This window comes from Equus caballus, chromosome 24, assembly GCF_041296265.1.
Source record: "Equus caballus isolate H_3958 breed thoroughbred chromosome 24, TB-T2T, whole genome shotgun sequence".
Taxonomy (NCBI): domain Eukaryota; kingdom Metazoa; phylum Chordata; class Mammalia; order Perissodactyla; family Equidae; genus Equus; species Equus caballus.
In genome coordinates, this window is record NC_091707.1 from 31,791,385 (window position 1) to 31,811,633 (window position 20,249).

At 40.5% G+C, this 20,249-nt stretch overlaps 1 protein-coding gene across 8 annotated transcripts in view; it reads left to right on the plus strand.

Annotated features, from left to right (window-relative positions):
• Positions 1 to 1,821: 1,821 nt before the first annotated feature.
• The window catches only part of PSEN1 (presenilin 1), a 73,484-nt gene continuing 55,056 nt past the window's right edge, over positions 1,822 to 20,249 (plus strand). Inside the window, exons 1-4 of one of the 8 annotated variants that reach the window (XM_070250088.1) lie at positions 1,851 to 2,017; positions 7,457 to 7,535; positions 10,406 to 10,487; positions 10,577 to 10,704. In XM_070250088.1, coding sequence (XP_070106189.1) covers positions 10,630 to 10,704 — 75 coding nt within the window. In that variant the 5' untranslated portion in view covers positions 1,851 to 2,017; positions 7,457 to 7,535; positions 10,406 to 10,487; positions 10,577 to 10,629. Of the gene's footprint in view, positions 2,018 to 7,456; positions 7,536 to 10,405; positions 10,488 to 10,576; positions 10,717 to 20,249 lie in introns of all 8 variants that reach the window. The other 7 variants (XM_005605297.4, XM_070250087.1, XM_070250090.1 and 4 more) reach the window with 7 other exon arrangements.

The window sequence follows — 20,249 nt, forward strand, 5'->3', positions numbered from 1 at the left end:
GATGAAGAAATACAGAAAACAAGAAAAAATTATCTGTAATCCAGTTATTCAAAGTCATTGGTTGCTTTTTTTTATTACCTTTTTTGTTTCCTTTTTGCAGGAATGTGTTTTGACATAGTTGTATTTACATATGTGCGTAAGTCTTAGGTCTTTGTTTTTTATTTTAACAGCATAAGAATGTTTCTGTTACGCATAATCTTTATAAAGTTTTTTTTTAAAGATTTTATTTTTCCTTCTTCTTCCGAAAGACCCCCAGTACATAGCTGTATATATTTTAGCTGTGGGTCCTTCTAGTTGTGGTACGTGGGATGCCACCTCAGCATGGCCTGATGAACGGTGCTAGTTCTGCACCCAGGATTCGAACCGGTGAAGCCCTGGGCCGCCGTGAATTTAACCACTCAGCCATGGGGCCAGCCCCTATAAATAGTTTTAATGACATTCTGTGAAGTAGGTGAACCATAATTTATTGTAGGACGTTTAGCTTTCCAATATTTGCTATAAATAATTACTCCATGAGAATCTTTGCCCAAAATTTTTGTATTGAGATTGTTTCTAAGAATAGTCTGTCAGCATTTTAAGACTTTTACTCATATTACCAGATTACATTAAAAAAAACTGAACTAGTTCACAAATCAATGGGTTTTGGCTTGTGCTTGTTTGACAAATGTATTGAACTCTTTTTTGTGCTAGGCACTGTTCTCAGCACTTGCGAAATGTAAGTGAATAGACAGGCAAAAGTTCCTACCCTTGTGAAGTTTACAGAGAGAAGGGCTCGGAGATGAGGACTTTAAAAAATATCCTTTTTGGTGGGAGGTGTCAACCTTTTTATTCCCCCAACTTATCTTTTCCTTGTTAATGGAAAAAACTAGTGCTACTTCTGTTTTTAAATATGAAGTTGTGTGTAAAACCTATTTAAGTCTATTCATATATGGGGTGGAGGGAGAGAGGGATTGGGGATTGATGCTCTAGGAATCTGATGGGCTATCTTGGAGGAATTTAAAAAAATGAAAAATCTCATTTGGCCAGATGCCATGTATCGTTGATTTCATTTTCAGTTTTCTGATTACCTGTAACTTTGAACATTTCTCTATTGCTCACCTTTGGTTTACATGGTGTAGTATCCATTGTTTACTTTAACTTTCAGATGCTTGTATGAATGTGGTATGCTACTTAGGGAGTTAGCTATTGGTACTGTCTTTACTGCAGTTTGGATGAAAAGCTGGCAGATGCAAAAATCAAGCGACCGTTGAGCAACTCACTGTGTACCTGATACTCTGTTAGGTTTTAGGATTACAAAAATAGGCCACACTTCTTGCTCTCTAGAAGTTTACTGTATAGGAAGACTGGTTCTTAAACTTGGAGCCCAAGAATCCCAGACTGTGGTTGTTTAAAAGGCAGTTTCTCAGATTTCCTCACCCACCAGAAGTTTTGATTCTTGGGGGGGAGGGGCGCGGAGCACAGGTCTTTACAATTTAATTAGCGTCATTTTGACTGTGGTGCAGCTGATTCGCATTGAGAAACTGTACAAAATAGGTACTACAGAGAAACGAAAGAAACGTTAGATTTAAGATGCCATCACTTGGAGGCCTGGAGAAGCACACGCTGGGCTCAGTTTACGTACAAACTTTGGTCCTTAGCTCAAGAGCAGTCTTGGATCCCCGACAACCTCAAACTCAGGCTGGCACTACGGGCGGGTTCCTCCAGGTCGGGGAGGCCGGCGGGAGCGCAGGATTCCCCTCGTTGTCCTAGCTTTCACCGGAAGCCCCACACACTGCATCTGGGCCCCGCCCCTCCGCCGGTGGGCCCCGCCCTGCCTCCTCCAGGTCCCGCCCCTCCCCTGGCGAACCGGCAGCCAACGACGCCAGAGCCGGAAATGACGACACCAGTGAAGCCTTTGGGGCGGGGCCTCGGCCGGGCATCTACAGAGGCTGCGATTTCACATCGGAAACAAAACAGCCGCTGCTCGGGGGGCAACCTCAGCTGCGAGCGGCCGGCGGGAAAGGCGAGGAAAGAGTAGGTGCGTGGTGGGGAGTCCTGGGAGAGGCGAAGGAACCCCTCACCTGGTGCCGACACGGGCGGCCGCAGGCAGGGCCCGGCCCTTTGTCGCCGCCCGGGTCGCGGAACCGGTGTCCTCGAGGATGAGGAGCGGGGCGCGGCCGAGCGGGGACCGAGGAACCCCGTGTGGGAACGAGGAGGGGCGGCCCGTTTCTCGGGCTCCGGGCGCGGGGCGCGGTCGTGTTGAAGAGACATTCCCCTTCGGAGCCTTGGTCCGGAAGTGCTGGTTTCCCCAAGTCATCTCAGGGCGCAGGTGCCTTGGGCCGGGATTGACCGTCTTGACTGGAGTGGAGCAGCAGAAAGAGGAAGCGCCTGGCGCGGGTCTGGTTGAGCAACTGGTGAAACTCCGCGCCTCATGCCCCGACTGTGTCCTTGTCCAGGGGAAGCGAGCGGCACTCAGGGCTAAGTTCCTTATGTCTCACGCCCGAGGGCAAAACAGGGTCTGATGCTTTCCCTTGATTGGGAGTGTCACGCACGAGGCGTTATGTCCCGTGCTTTGCATATATCTTAGATATTTGCGTCTTCTTCCCGCTCAGATTCTTTTCAAATATCTGCTTTTCTTTTAGGGAAGTGATTTAATAATAATTTTAAAGACATTGCTTGCCTGCTTTGAACAAGATGAATAAAGTATTCAAGGTTTACTATGGGAGATAAGAATAGGATGCAAATAACTATATGGCATATATTATAAGTATTTGACAGAGCACATTGTAGAGGTCATAACATTCTGTGAAGTTTGATGCAGGTAGAGATCACCTCTGGTCAAGGGAATCTTGTTATTTGAGTTACCTTTTACAATGGGAAGGTTTTCACCCTTGGAGTTGAAGTGGGGAGGGCATTATAATCAGAGGATGTGCTACAAACAGGGACCCTCTGGAACGTGAGCGTCCAGTAACCCACTCTGAACATTAAATAACTGTTAGGAAGGAGGCTAAAACAGGAAAGTAGATTGGAGCTTGTTGCATTTGGCTGATTTCAGTCACCTGCAAAAGCCTATTTCAGTTCTCCTTAACTCATTTGCAGAGTTCAACCAACTTAAGTCCCCCAGCTCCACTCCCATTTAATAACAAGCCCTTAACAGTTACAAAAGAGGCCTATTTATTGAGTGCATGGATCTCCCCCTGCCCGCCCATAGATGATAGAAATGACATCTGTCATCTGATTTTCTGTTCTACTCCTGGTCCTTGAGTAGACAGTTCTCCCAGTTCTGGGTATACTTTCCTCTGAATGGATATAATTTATTGCTGAATTTTAAGTTAATGGCTGCTGCTAGTCCTAGACTGCTGCATGAATTTCCATTTGGGGAGAACTGAAGTTTTGAAGTTGGTATCTGAGTGTCATCCTAGAAAAAAAGATAAAATATTTGTCTGTTAACAAAGCTTATGTGGTCCTCTTCCTCTTGCTCAGATCCAGGTTTCTTCTCCTCTTGCTCTCCCACTACCGTTATATCAGATTGCAGGGAGAGACTGACTTCTTTTGGTTATATTCTGAAAAACCTTTCAAAAGACCCCTAATACTGCCTTTCCTTGGTGTGGTAGATGCCAGGCAGATTTGGAAGGTGTTTTAAGTGTGGCACTGTTGTCATCAGAGCTTTGCTTTAGGCGTGTTAATCTGATAGTTGGGGCTAGAATGGATAAGACTTTTGCATAATTCAGGCAAGATATAATGAGAGTTTGATCTTTGATGATGGCAGAGGCTTAGAAAGGAGGAAAAACATGAATAGGACGTAGCCACCAATTGAGGAGCAACAAATCAAGTGTAAAGTTGACTAGGAGGCTTTAAGTTTGGAGGATGAGGGAAATGATCACAGAAATAAGGAAGTTAGGAGCAAAGAACTAGTCTAGAGAGGAGGATGAGGAAGTGGTTTGGAAGTATCACTTTTGAAGTGCCAGCAGTTGAAATTGTCCCATGGACAGGCCTGGAGCTGTAAACATGAGAGTTGCTTAAATAGACTTACTAGTTGATGTTGATGTTGGAGCGGTGGAGGAGAGGCCTAAGGAAAGGAAGGGGGCCCTAACAGACCCTTAGGAACACTGGTAATGAGGGGATGGGAGAAGGGTGAGGAAGCAGCTGAGAATGAGTGGTGGGAGGAGACCTCCACGGTGCAGTGTCATAAAAGCTGAGGAAGGGAGGGAAGCTTCAGGAAGGAAAAGGTTGTCAGGGATTTTCAATATTAGACCTGATGTAGCAGAAAGAACTGAAGATTTAGAGCGGCACTGTCCAGTAGAAACACAGTGTGAGCTACAAATGTTAATTTTAAGTTTTCTAATAAGCAGTTTTTTCTAAGATAGGAAAAAAATAGGTAAAATTAATTTGAATAATATATTTTATGGAACCCAATACATCTAAAATATTTTTATTTCAACATATAATTAATATAAAAATGTACTTGTCTGTCTTCTTCTCTAGATAGTAGGCTCCTTAAATAAACAGGAGCATTATCTGATTCAGTAGCATCCCCAGCACCTATTATAGTGTCTGTAGCAGAAACCCTGTGTTTGTTTGATTAAAGGGAATTAATGTTTGCTTTTCACAATGCCTTGTACAGTTCCTTAAGTTGATCTAAAACAAAAGAGAGAATGCAGGCATTGCTGAGTATACCCAATGATTTACAAATTAATTAGATGTAGTTATTTTTTCATTAAAGATTAGTTGTATTCTACCCATTTCCACAGCAAATTTGAGACAATGACTCGGGGTAATCATACCTTCCATGTAGAGTTATTGAAATTAAATGTTTTCTGGAAAGATTCTTTGTAATTATACAAATATTGATAATACAGGAGCGTAGTCCCATATCCACAATTCTGAAATCCAAAACCCCCTGAGAAAACCAAAAGCCTTTTCATGATTCATTTGACAGCAAAATCTAACCTGAAGCCATGTATAGACTACTTATATGTTTCACTATATATTTATTAATGTGTTTGATTTTGTGGTTCTATCTAAGACCCTGAAGGGGCATTATAAAACATATGGTATTTGCATCATATTACCTTTATAAAATCCGAAAAAAAATACAAGTTCTAAACACATTTAGTCCTAAGGGTTTCAGATAAAGGATCCTGGATTTATAAGTCTTTGTTCATTTTTATTGTGTCTTCTGAGCCCACATAACCATTATTATTATTATTTTTTTTAAAGATTTTATTTTTTTCCTTTTTCTCCCCAAGGCCCCCTGGTACATAGTTGTATATTCTTTGTTGTGGGTCCTTTTAGTTGTGGCATGTGGGACGCTGCCTCAGTGTGGTTTGATGAGCAGTGCCATGTCCGTGCCCAGGATTCGAACCAACAAAACACTGGGCCGCCTGCAGAGGAGCACGCGAACCCAACCACTCGGCCACGGAGCCAGCCCCAACATAACCATTATTTTTTAACAACAATTATGATAATTCTACATAAGAGAGCTCCCAAAACTCAGTGCCTTAGAGCATTTGTTCTCACACAAGGCTCTGCTTCAAGGTATAGGTCTCTGGGTCAGTTAGGGCAATTCTGCTTTGCATGTCTTATTCTGGGGCCCAGGCTGAAGGGGCAGTGGCTACCCACGGTAAGCTCTTCTCAAAGCAACTGCAGAAGTGCAGAAGTACAACTTCTGCACAAGGCAATCGCACAAGCACAGTTCAAGTGTCTGCTTGCGCCATTTCTGCTACGATCCCATTGACCAAAACAAGTCGTATGATTGTGCCCAGAGGCATGGAGTGGGTAGCAGACTGCACCCACCTTGAGGCCAAAACAAGTCAGAGGGCCAAGTCCAATATCACCAGAGAGGAGAGGTATATTCTTCCCGTGAGGATGCTGGGGGAAGGCGTGAGTATTTGCTGAATAGTCATCTAATCTGCCTCAGATGGTTCACAGAAGTGGCGTGGGACGGAAGGGGGAACAAAGTCACCAAATAGGATGTATCACTAGCCTTGCTCTTTTTAGGCTCTACCACTTTCACAGAACCTCTTACAGCGTTGGGGAAATTATTTGCTCCTATTCTTTTAAAATTCAGAGGAGTCTTTCCAGGATGTGTTCCTGAAGTTTTAAATTAATTTCAAATTAGTTTTACTTTAGTTTCTTTTCTTTTCTTTTTTTTTTTTTTGGTGAGGAAGATTGTCCCTGGCTAACATCTGTGCCAGTCTTCCTCTGTTTTGTAGTGGGACACCACCGTGGCATGGCTTGATGAGCAGCATGTAGGTCTGTGCCTGGGATCTGAACCTGTGAACCCCCAGCTGCTGAAGCGGAGTGTGTGAACTTAACCACTACACCAACGGGCCTGTCTTTATTAATTTTAATTAGAGAATGCAGTTTGGAGGTTGGTTACATTTATTGTTGGATGTGAGCTTTTAAAAACTCAAGTAGAGGCTCTCCCAGCCCATCCGTATACAGTAATCAGAACTTGGGCAGCCTGTCCAGGAACAAGCTGTCAAAGTAACACCAAGGCTGATTAAAACTTTTGTGGAAAAAGAACAAATCACAAGCTCATTTGGCACTTGAAAACTTCCTAGCGTTACAATACAAAGATACTTTTAAAAAGTACTTTCTGTGGTTTTTTAAGTGAGAGAGAGAGAAACTAGTTAAGTGGCTGGAGTCATTAAAGCAAGCGACAAGCCCTTTGTGCTGGAGAAGATCATGATAGAAAGTCTCCTGAAGATGTTTGTTTCTGTGGAATATAAATTTTGTTTACATTTATCTCTGAGTGAAGAAAGAAAATGGTATCAGTAATTAAGTAAATGTGCTGTAAGAGTTTGAGGTTTAGTTGTTGCTTTGGGATGTAGTGAGAGACAGACATATACTTTTCTGTTGACCCTTCCTTAAATGGGATTTTTAATAAGCTTACTTTGAGATTCTAAGCATTGCTCCTGTGATACTTTTTGAAGTGCTGATGGAGAGAAGATTTTCTGGTTAGATAGATTTTTTTGTCCAGCACAACTAAGCTTTAAGATTATTTGTATTCTCCTGGGGTTTTTTAAGTCTTTTTGTATGTAATAGAAAGAAAATGTAGTTGCCCATCAGAAAAGGATTACTTTTTCTTTTTATCTGATTGAGAAAGTGTTTTGAGAAAAAGGAAGTGGATGGCAATGAATTCAAGTATTATGCTCTGTCAGTCTCAGAAAATCTTTAGCAGGTGACCAGAAAGAGAAAACACCAAAATCCGCTTCCATCCATACTCCTACTCCCTCTGCGATCCAGGTCACATGAAAAATCCTCGCTTCCCGACAACTGTCTTTTCTTGTTCTCAGGGCACTGCTAAGAAGGTTATAAAGTCCACTAGTGTCTTTTGTCACGCTCCCTGAACAGTGGGATCATTGGCCTTCTCCATGCAGTCATCACTTGTTTTCAGCTGTTCCTGGACCAGAGTCAAATCTGGCTTTGGCTTCTCCTTTCTTTGTACCAACAATGTTTGTTTGTTCACCAGGCCTGACTGAAGACCTGGCTAGTCCTGTTGCCTGCCTCTGCTTCCTGCTGAGCTCCATGTGAAGAGCAGCTCTTCCAGGGTGGGTCACCCTGTAGCATTGTGATCTTCAAAGCATCAGTGGAGGCATGAGCTTTCTTTGGGTGAACTGGAAAAGACCTGGGCTGGGCATCAGAAGACCTGGGTTCTGGAACTGGTGTTACTTGCCCCATAATTGTGCTGGCAAATTCTTTCACCTTTCCTGGGCCTTAGTTAATTCATGTGTAAATACAGATATGCCTTTGAAAAATAGTATTGGGGATATGCTAAAGTGACTACTGTATTATTGATGATTCTTACGAGATTTGTCTGAGAAAGCTCCAATATGATAATCAATTTATATGATTTCTTGTAATGGCTGAACAGATCCTACAGGCATAAGGCTAATAATGGAAACTATTTAAGATGTCACTTACTACTGTTTTTCTTAAGATCTCATTTACTTCTAAGCATTAGTTTTACTATTAATAAATATCAGCTCTGTATATCTTATTAGTCATTGTTACAAACTCCTAAAGAGCAGAGATGGAGTTTTACACAGAGGCAGCACAGTGTAATATGTGAGCCTTTGCCATGCTCCTTTCCTTACTGGATGTGACCTTGGGCAGGTTAGTGAAATTGTGTGCCTCATTGTTTTCATCTGTAAAATGGGTAAAGGGAACATAACTAATTATTCAGATCCTCTCAGCATCTCTCTCTGAGTTTTGATATAAATAGCCAGTAAACTCTTGTTTAGTGAATGGGTAGTCACTTCTGTTCATATTTTCCCTCTAAATATAATTCATTTCATTTACTCCTTATTTATTTTTGCCTGCGTTGCCCTTTCTTGCCCTTTGCTTGTTTCATTTGGCTGACACTGTTACTTCTTTTGTTTCTGAGAGATCATATGAGAATTTTTTTTTGAGGAGGTTAGCTCTGAGCTAACGTCTGCTGCCAATCCTCCTCTTTTTGCTGAGGAAGACTGGCCCTGAGCTAACATCCGTGTTCATCTTCCTCTGCTTTATATGTGGGGCGCCTGCCACAGCATGGCTTGATAAGTGGTGTATAGGTCTGCACCTGGGATCTGAACTGGCGAACCCCAGGTGGTAGAAGTGGAGTGAGCGAACTTAACTGCTGCGCTGCTGGGCCAGCCCGCATATGAGAAATTAATGACAGGTTTCTAAGGGTTTTCTGTTACAGAGCTGCCTTTAAATGATATGGTATAGTCCTCAGAGCATCCAGTGAAGGTAACCAATTGCAGCTTTTTCTGTTTGCCATCATTTTTGGCATTTCTGGGTTTGCTGAGGTAGTAGATATTGTACTAAATGTTTTTGTGGGAAAGAAGGGAATAATATGTGTTTTATTTGCTCATCATTAATCACCTGAATGTTAAAGTTTCAAGTATATAGTCAACTTTTAAAAATCTAGACCCATAGGTCAGAACATTTACTTTGAATACTTATTGTACTTAGAAAATACGTATAACTGGTCTGTTGCAGTGCTCCTCTCTTTTGGGTAAGCTAATGTACATATTGCCACGTCTTAATTTTATCCATTTTGAAAGAGAGGACCAATGGTACGAATAACCCTAAATATGAGTTTACTTCCACAAAAATCTATTTGGATTTTTTAGTTGAAGTATATAGAAATGTGTGCAGATACATAGGTGTAGAGCTCAGTGAATTTTCACAGACTAAAACTCCTGTGTAACTAGCACCCAGATGAAGAAACAGAACATTACCAATATTCCCAAAAGCTTCCCGTGTACCCCCTGCCAGTGAGTAACCCCCATAAAAGTAAGTTATCTCTATTTCTAATTCACTTTCTTTTTAAAGCAAATTTACATTAGTTAATTATGTCTTGTTTAGTTAATATTAATTTGCAATCCCCTGATCACATGCCAGCTAACTATGGGCTGAAGTTGGAGGGGAGGAGAAAGGTAGGCATGGTATATAAAAACAAGTAGGATAGAAAGGAAAGCATACCTTGGTTAAAAACTTTCCATGATTTGAATGATCCAAATATAGATAATTGATGGTTAATTTGAAACTCACTGCCTTTACTAGAGGAAAAAGTTACTTTATATGTCTTTGATGAAAAATCATTAGAATGAAAACAATAGAGTATTTAGAGGGTAGAGAATCCTGAAGTGAAAAGTGAAAATGAAACAGGACATTGACAAAATGCTTTCATGTGAATGTGTACATAGTAATGTTTTAGATAGTGTATATGAATTAGAATACTTCTGGATGCAAACAGATTTTTTTCCTTCTGTGTTTCCGAAGACTTTCTATGAAAAGGGAAGTTGAAATCATAAAGAATTGGCTGATGGAAATTGAGGTAGACAGGCCAATGGCAATGTGTGCTTGTAGGAGGGTGAGCTCTGGGAGACAGTCATGTGTGTAAATAAGGCTGCGCCAGGTGCAGAGGAGAGACCTGAGACTGGGAGTCAGGAGTCTGGTTGTTGTCCTGGTGCACCCAATTGTGACTTTAAGCAAGTCACTGAGCTTGGATCCCTTTCTGCTTTTGTAAAGTAGGTATGTTACCTGTTTACCTTGCTTTGGGGCATTGTGTTAAGGATAAAATGAGATAATAGAATTTTGCAAAAAGCACTAGACAAATAATTTTATGAAGATATAATAATTAGTTTGGATTGGTCAGCATGTTGAAGAAAACATTCTTTAAGATCGTTGAACTACCGTGGCTCTAAATCTGAAATCATTGGACATCTTTGTGATTGAAAACATTTGGTATCTCAAGTAGATTTACTCATTACCAAAGAGGTATCTTGAGCTGACAAAGTTTATCATTTGAAGGTCATGGGAAATTAATACATTCCTGGTTTACAAATTGGTCTTATAAGTATTTGATTGGTGTGAATGGATTTACTAGGATTTGATCAACTCTGAGTGACCTGGTAAAATCCTATTTCAGACCTAATACGGGAGCCTGCAGGTGACAGCAGCCGTCGAGGTCCTTAGAAAGCTTGGCCTGGAAGAGAACACATGAAAGAAAGGTTTGTTTTGCTAAACGTAATTTGTAAGTGTTTTAAAATAAACGTATAATTGTAATGCCCAAAGAATTGTTTTCTTTTTCCCTTTTCAGAACCCCAGGAGGCTTTGTTTTCTGTGAAAAAGTATTTCTATACAGTTGCTCCAATGACAGAGTTACCTGCACCCTTGTCCTACTTCCAGAATGCACAGATGTCCGAGGACAACCACCTGAGCAATAGCGTACGTAGTCAGGTACAGTGTGAGCGTCTGCACCTGCCCTTGACAGACTGTGGAGTCAGTGTTCACCCGCCCTCATCTCCGGGAGAGGCTGAGGGGGCTGAGCAGGCTTTCTCTGCTTTACCAAATTTACATATTTGCTGAACTTCAAGTGAGAGCAAAACATTGTCCCCTTTGGTGCTGGGGACCCAAGGCTGTGTGACTCATGGATGTTGATACAGTTTCTCCCTGGCCCAGATGTCACCTCCTCCATTGAAGCCTTCTCCAGCTTCCCCAGCTATTTATTGTTTTACCTGTCTTGCTCTTACTCTTCTGTGGGCTGAGTACATTTTATTTACTTTTATTTTTTTAGTACCTGGCATGGTTCCTGACAGTGTTCAGTAAATGCTGATTGACACAATGTGCAATGATGAATGCAAGGCTAAGTGTAGAGCCCTAAGAGAGTTCAAAGGAGAAGATCAGGGAAAGGGTGTAATCCGTGGCATGGGACACAGAGACGCTTCGCTGGCTACACGTACAGATGACATATCTGCCTGCGATCATTACAAATTGAATGCAGATTCCACAGATGGCCTGTGGGATGGTTGGGAAATCGGTAGGATTTTTAAAGGAAGAGCTGGAATGGGGGAAAACACAAGGCCAACTCTAAGCTGTTCAGGCTGGGGGTGTGGTGGGGTGTTGTGTCAGACTTTCCTCTGTTAGAACCAGAGGGCAGAACTAGTGGTGGAAGGAAACAGGTTCTGGATCAGTAAAAATAATTTTCTCACGGTTGCTATACGTCTGAAAGAACATGGACTGTCTTATGGGCTAGTGTGTGCTTGTCACTAAAAGCAGTTACAAAGACTGGAAGACTGCCAGCCAAATCTGCAGAGTTAGTCCATGGAATGAGCAATAAATTTTAGAGCACTAGATGGCCTGGCCTGGAAGTTCCCCTCACACTCTGAAGATTTATGATTCCAACTAAGGGTCAGAATGTGGGGAGGGAGGCTTTGCCAAGTAGGCTTTGACAGGTGGGCGGGATTAGAACAGAGCAAACTGGGAAGTCATTGCTGGTGGGAGAAATAACACTAGTGGAGGAAGGATTTTCCTAGAATATAGATTGACAGGCTGTATCTGGAGATAGTCATCAGAGGCAGATCACAGAGTATTGCTAGAATATTTTTAATCAAGTGGGATCAAGTTAAAATGAATATCAAGGGAAGCCCTGAAAGGGAACACAAGCTATAAATGGGTAGTATGTTGCTTGAGGGGTGTGGGGGGGAAGGGAGCAGGACTGTGGCACCTGTGCCTTGGTGCTTGGTTGATAAGGGTGTTACAGAGACTTGTGGCAACATATTTGCTCCTCTACTGTGCATCAGCAGTTTGATTTATTCCTTTTTGCTGTTCCCTAGGAATAGCTTTTTGAAAGGTTAGGATGGGGCCAAATTATGAAGTTTTTTGGATACAGGATATGAAAGTTTGCATGCTACAGACTTTGTAATCATTTTTAAACTGTCACGTCAGAGGAGGAAGAGGAAAACTGGGAACAGCAGACTCAGGTCTCTGGGTAACCCTTCCTTAATCAGAGCCGCTCCTATTTTATCTACTTTACTTATTGATCATCTGTGGATACTTTTGACCAAAAGATTCCACAACTAACAAGTTTTGAAAACAATAGTTACATGTCACTCATCTGTCCCCAAACCGTCCAAGGACATCTTATCTTGGAGTAACATCTGGTCTTTAAGGTCCCATCTCTGTCTTATCTCTTACGACCATCTCCCTCACTAGCTGCTTCCACCGTTCTGCCTCTGGGCCCTGAGTTATTCTCCAACTCTTCTCAGATGGCTCCCTTTACTTCCTTCAGGTAACCTCATGAGTCACCTTATCAGTGAGACCTTGCCTTCCTGACTACTTCTCCCTTCCCTGCCACCCGGCACTCCCTGTAACCTTACTCTGCTTTACTCGAGCATACCACTTACCAGTATTTCTAGCATACCGTCTATTTACTTGTTGATTTGTTTACCTGCCTCCCCCTGCTATTTGTAAGCTGCTCTAGGCCAGGTCCGTAATCTGTTTTGTTCGCTCCTGTGTCCCCAACTCAAAGAACTGTGCTCAGCATATGTTGAGCTCTCCATTGTTAATGTAATATTATTTATATCCTTCACACTTAGGTTTTATGGGGCTTCGTATTTTTTTCTGCCTTTCTTGTACATGTTAGTGACTGATAAATTGAAATAAAAGGTGCTGTTGAGGAGGTACAATTGACACAGGATTTTTATTGATAATTATGTGTGTTCATGGGTTAGTTTTAGCGCTAATGTTCTCAGTGGTACCTTCCAGATCTATTAAGGGCAGCACTGTCTAGAAAGTCAGGCCTGATTTATTTAATTTTGACTCTCCTATTGATAATGTGATATCAAATAAGTTTATCTCCTTAAAATTGCCTTCTACAATTTACAGAGATCTTCTGTGTACATTCTTATACTTTCCAATTACCATGGGATTGGTCTTATTCCCATTTTACAGTTTAAGTGCTTGTCCAAGCTCACACAGAAAATTAAATGACAGTCCTGGAACTTAAAACTGTGCTTTCTAGTTCCAGACTCACTCTGCTGTTCTTTCTGTTCTTCTCTCTCTTACCCCAGAGAAATGTCGATACTGAAAGGAGAGATTGTATGAAAAAAATTCTGGGGAAGAAAAATATGAAGTCTGTGTATTCATTCTGCACTGGTATACTGTAAAAAACCCCAAAGAAAGAGGAAAAGAATCTCATTGTTACGTTTTTTAGCTATAAAGAAGCCATTGTAAATATGCTCTGATGGGTTATGAAAAAGTGAGGGTAGGTCCAAATTTAAATTGGACATAGATGACTGTTTTTGTGGATTAATTGAAAGCAGCTCTTTTATTTCTGCTCTTGGATAGTGGGTTCGTTAAACACAAGTACAAGCCTCTGCAGGAATAGAAAATTCTTATTAGGCTGCTTTCTTCTTTATTTGCTCAGTGGCTAGTTTAGAGGAATCAAGAAGAAATTGAGAGATGTGGAAAGTGTCGTCTTTTCACACTGCTCAGGAAAGGAAACTAATGTATTGAGTAATGTCCTCAATGTGTTGGACTCTGTGCTAGGTACTGTTGCAAACATTATGTAGTTTTAGGGCCTTGCATTCTGGTGACATTGACTATAAGTGAGCAGATTTTCCTTCTGTATTCCCTTCCTTTGAATAACTACTCTAATAAAGTGTTTTTACTTATCTATATATCCTCTAGAGTACACAAACATGCTATTTTACATTAAATATTACAAAAAGAAAATTCATTTAAAAATATTTTTGAGGGGCCAGCCCCATGGCCAAGTGGTTAATAAGTTCACACACTCCACTGCGGCGGCCCAGGGTTTCACCGGTTCCAATCCTGGGCGTGGACATGGCACCGCTCGTCAGGCCATGCTGGGGCAGTGTCCCACATGCCACGACTAGAAGGACCCACAACTGAAAATATGCAACTATGTACTGGGGGGATTTGAGGAGAAAAAGCAGAAGAAGAAAAAAGAAGAAGATTGGCAACAGTTGTTAGCTCAGGTGCCAATCTTAAAAACATGTATACAGAATTTTTTGAAACTGAGAGGAGAGTGTATAACTTCCCTACAGACTATTCAAAGGTCAGCGTGAAGAAGTGGATCCTCTATTCCTTTCCTCTACTCAGTTTCTTCCTCCAAGGTCAGGAGCATCCCTAGTCTTGAACCCATATTGTGAGGCAATCGTTTGAGTGTGGGAAAGAAGTGAGAGGGTAACCAGATATTGGAAACTGTCCAAGAACAATGATGAATTGGCATTTAGGGGCTGTGGTTGAGTGACCTATAAATAGGTCTCTCAAAAGGAAGAACTCACTTTGATCCAGTTGTAACTTAAAGCAGTTGTGTGTAACTGTGGTTTAATTCACTTAATTTCTTAGTACTCATTTTTACCATCTGTAAAATTAGATGGTTTACTAGATAAATTCTCTTCCAAAAGTTTTGTTGTGACCATAAGTTAAGGAGGCCAACTGTCCCGGTGTGCTCGAGACTGAGAGGTTTCTGGAACACAAGATTTCCCATTTTAAAACTGAGACAGTCCTGAGAAAATAGGATCAAGTTGATTACCCTCTCAGAAGTATAATGAGATTGAAATCATTTTGGATCTGATGAACCAAGTCTTATTGAGTTAGATGACTTTCTTGTGTAACTTCAAGTATTATAATGATATTTGTTAATGTTCAAGTAGAAAATAACATTTAAAGCATTTTTCTCATTCCAAAAGTCAGATGTTGTCCTTGGCTTCATTCTTCCACCCTTAGATACAGTGGTGGGCTGCCTTTGTCCAGAAAATTGATTTCCTTTTGTAGGCTGCTATGGATAATCTCATTCACAGTAAAGGGATTTGAAGTTTGATGAGATTAGTCAGCTGAAAAACAGTGGATTTTTTAATCTCAGATATTTATTTCTCACATCTTTTATTGTGTAATATTTTAAGCATATACGGAAAATTGTTACTGAACTAGGTTCGTTTTTGCCTGCAGCTCAGAAAGCCAAACACTGAGACAATGAGATTGTAGCAGAGAGTTTACTCACAAGGCAGCCATGTGAGGAAGCGAGAACATGAGCCTCAAATTAGCTTCCCCGAAAATAGGGACTCAGGGATATTTATGGGATGGGGGCAAGGTGGTCTGAAATGTGGAGAGAGGTGATTGGAGGTGAGGAAAGGTGAGGTAATTGATGATCTGTGCAAGCGTGGTCAGACTTCATGCCTCTTCATAGGACCCGTGTTCACAAAATGGCGACGTTAGCTGCATGTGAGGGTGGAGTTTTTAGCCTCTTGAAGTCAAAAGGTCACCTATTGGATATCTCCGTGGGCCCAGTTGATGAGTTGGTGGTCTCAACCGGCCTGAAGTGGACAGGGAGTTCTAACTCCTGAAAAACAGCTCACACACCCATTACCATGGTGACCCAGGCTCCAGGAAGATGTTATATATAGGAGCCTAGTGGGAGTCAGAGAGCATATTGCCTCAGCAGCACAGTTAACAGTGGGTGGGTTAAACACCTAAAAGCTATAAACAATAAATGGAAAAAGGAAAAAGAACTTTAGTTCCTAGCTACTTAATCATCATTAGGTAACTCTCTGCTGGTTTCAAAAGTATGGCAAATAATATAATGAGCACCCATGTACCTACCACCCAACTTCATTAAACTTTAATATTTTGTTTTATTTGCTGTGTATATTTTATTTTTGAAGTGTTTTCACTAAGCTTTTTCTGTTTCCATTATAGATTGATCCTACACTAAACAAAATCCTAACCAAACAGAACAAAATTTTGCATTTAATTTGGAAAGGTAGACTAGTTGTATAACAAAAAGAAATTACAGGTAAAATTGAAGCACCTCTCCCACATTCCCCTTCCTCTTTTCCTAGGATAGTAGCTACTATCCTGAATTTGGTATTTATCATACTGCCAACGCAAATAATCCATAACCAACCTATAAATCAAAATTGGGATGAGTTTGTTATGAGCCAGAGTGAGGATTATAACTGAGGAAAGCCTTACAAGGCGTTCTGAGAAGCATGGGTTTCAGTACAGTCATCTTTTTAGAACAAAGACCTACATTAAACACACCCAGGATACATTTTCATCAAAATTTCAAAGAGGTATTCAGTTGCAAATTAGCAGGTCAACATGATGTAAAGTCAGGAAAGGGACTAAACCGATGTTACCAATAGAGCATAGGAGGGGAAGTATGCATTCTTATATTAAGAGAGTGCGTTCTTTGGGGGCCAGCCCTGTGGCTGAGTGGTTAAGTTCTCGTGCTCTGCTTCCGCGGCCCAGGGTTTCACCAGTTCGAATCCTGGATGCGGACATGGCACCACTCATCAAGACATGCTGAGGTGGTGTCCCACATAGCATAACTAGAAGGATCCACAACTAAAAATACACAACTATGTACCGGGGGGCTTTGGGGAGAAAAAGGAAAAATAAAATCTTTAAAAACAAAATTGCAGGGGCTGGCCCCGTGGCCGAGTGGTTAAGTTCGCGCGCTCCGCTGCAGGCAGCCCAGTGTTTTGTTGGTTCGAATCCTGGGCGCGGACATGGCACTGCTCATCAAGCCACGCTGAGGCAACATCCCACATGCCACAACTAGAAGGACCCACAGCAAAGAATGTGCAGCTATGTACTGGGGGGCTTTGGGGAGAAAAAGGAAAAAAAAAATAAAAAAGTGCATTCTTTAACAATTAAGTAGATGGACAATGTATGTTTGATAGGTCATAAGTCAGGCTTTTTAGTTTGAGCCAAATGAGTTTTGAACTCAAATAGTTACCCCATATACCTCAATATGTGAAAATCTCATCATTACTATAAATATTATATTTATGAATATAAATATTTAATGTTATATAATATTACTTTGCATGTTTTAAATCTTTAGATAAATATGCATGTGTGTAAAAGTAGTGGCAGAAAGTTCCCACATTTTTGCAGTTTATATATAGGTACATGTTGCAGAAGAGAGATGTTTTTGGAATTTATGTGTATATAGATACATGTAGCTCTAGTTCATTCATTTTCTTTTATTTTGTGAATATATAAAAATTGTCCATTCTCCTATTTCTAAATATTTGGTAGTTGCCAGTTTTTCCACAATAACCAACAGTGTTGCAGTGGGATTCTGATTCAGTAATCCTGCACATGTGAGTTTCTCAAAGATAATTGCTGATGGGGTATTTGGATCTGAAACTGTGTTAGAGACTGTGAGTATGCTCTCCAAAGTGATTGTACATCCAGAGTGTATGGCAAGTTCCAGTCTTTTACATCTTTGTAGAAGATGTGTCAGTCAGATGGATTTGAAATGACATCTGTGTTATTTTAGTGGATTCTCTTAATTTCTAATGAAGTTGAACTTTTTTTCTTATGGTTACTGACCTTGTGCATTTCCTCTTTTGTGAATTGCCTGTTCATGTTCTTTGCCCATTTTTCTATTGGTTGTTTGTCTTTTTCTTACTGATTTTGAGGAAATATAGTATATTTTTGGAGGGAGGAGGGATACTAATCTCCTGTTGGCTATAGGCTTTTCAAATATTTTCTCCTAGTCTGTAGCTTCAGTTTGTTTATGCTGAATATTTTAAATGTTTTAAGTAGGGGAATTATTCTTTCCTTTTAAAAATGAAATTTATTTATATTTTTGTTACTAAAAATAATTTAAGACGGGCCAACCCAGTGGTGTAGTGGTTAAGTTCCTGTGCTCCGCTTTGGCAGCCTGGGTTCGCCAGTTCATATCCTGGGCACAGACCTATGTACTGCTTATCAAGACATGCAGTGGCAGGTGTCCCACGTATAAAATAGAGGAAGTTGGGCACAGATCTTAGCTCAGGGCCAATATTCCTCAGCAAAAAGGGGAGAATTGGCAGTGGATGTTAGCTCAGGGCTAATCTTCCTCAAAAAAAAAAAAAACAATAATGATTTAAGACAAGTATGCAGTATGGGTTAGCAGCCCTTAGTACAATAAAAGCTTTTCCATATCTTAGAAAGAAAGACTGGGCTGAACTACTATACTGGAAATTGTTACATAGTCCAGCTAATGTTCAACTGTTCCATTCGTTGTTTTATGTCTATACCAGAAAAATAAGACAAGGATTTTGGTGATTTTCCCCTTTTATTTTTTCCAAATGTTCTGTAATACAGTTATCTCATAATTTAAAGAGAAAACTGTTTTTAAAAAGGAAATTTTTTGAATGCAAAGAGGTTGCATAAGGACGATATGCTACCTGGAGAGTATGTGTGGAAAGGGAGAAGCATTCAAGATTCTCCATGATGACTGACAGTAGTCGGGGGATTAGAACAACTGACGTAGGAGAAACCAAAAAGGCATGATAGCATGGGGTCTTTGAGAGCACATGTGTTGGTAATTGGAATTTTTTTTGTGCCCTCATCATCAATAAAAGCTTTAGTTTATGTTTGTCAGTCTCTATTTTAAAAGGCTGAAATGTTTATAACACCTTATTGAAACTTTCATCAAAAATTTGTTTTCGAGTTACACTTTAAGCTTTGATTATCTAGAAAACTAACCCAAATAAACCACCTTAATTCCTGCCAGTAACAGGGGGGAGGAGTTGCATTGTTCTCACCTTTTCTTTTCTCTTTTTTTTTGTTATTGCAGTAACGTTGGTTTATAACATTATATAAATTTCAAGTGTACATCATTATATTTCGATTTCTGTGTAGATTACATCATGTTCACCACCCAAAGACTAATTATAATCCATCACCATACACATGTGCCTAATCACCCCTTTCACCCTCCTCTCTTCTCCTTCCCCTCTGATAACCACCAATCCAATCTCTGTCCCTATGTGTTTGTTTATTGTTTTTGTCTTCTCTTTGAGTGAGATCATACGGTATTTGACTTTCTACCTCTGATTTATTTCACTTAGCGTAATACCCTCAAGTCCATCCATGTTGTCACAAATGGCAAGATTTCATCCTTTTTTATGGCTGAGTAGTATTCCATTGTGTGTATATACCACATCTTCTTTATCCATTTGTCCCTTGATGGCCACCTAGGTTGCTCCCAAGTTTTGACTATTGTGAATAATGCTGCAGTGAACATAGGGGTGCGTGTATCTTTACACCTTTGTGTTTTCATATTCTTTGGATAAATGCCCAGCAGTGAAATAGCTGGATTGTATAGTAGTTCTATTCTTAGTGTTTTGAGGACTCTCCATACTATTTTCCATAGTGGCTGTACCAGTTTGTACTCTCACTAGCTGTGTATTAGAATTTCCTTCTCTGCACATCCTCTCCAACACTTATTATTTCCTGTCTTGTTAATTATAGCCATTCTGATGGGCATGAGGTGATATCTCATTTTAGTTTTGATTTGCATTTTCCTGATAATTAGTGATGTTGAACATCTTTTCATGTGCCTGTAGGCCATCTGTATATCTTTGGAAAAATCTCCAGATCTTTTGCCCATTTTCTAATTGGGTTGTTAGTTCCTTTATTGTTGAGATGTATGAGTTCTTTGTATATTTTGGATATTAACCCCTTATCAGATATATGGTTTGCAAATATCTTCTCCCAATTGTTAGGTTGTCTTTTTGTTTTGTTGATGGTTTCCTTTGCTGTGCAGAAGATTTTTAGTTTGATGTAGTCTGATTTATTTTCTCCATTGTTTCCCTTCTCCAGTCAGACCCCGTACTTGAAAATATGCTGCTAAGACCAATGTCAAAGAGCGTACTGCCTGTTTTCTTCTAGGTGTTTCATGGTTTCAGATCTTGCATTCAAGTCTCTAATCCTTTTTGAGTTAGTTTTTGTGTATGGTGCAAGATAATGGTCTCCTTTTATTCTTTTGTATGTGGCTGTCCAGTTTTCCCAAAACTGTCTACTGAAGAGACTTTCCTTTCCCCATTGTATGTTTTTGGCTCCCTTGTTGAAAATTAACTATCCATAAATGCGTGGATATATTTCTGGGCTCTTGGTTCTGTTCCATTGATCTGTGTGTCTGTTTTTGTGCCAGTACTATGCTGTTTTGGTTATTATAGCTT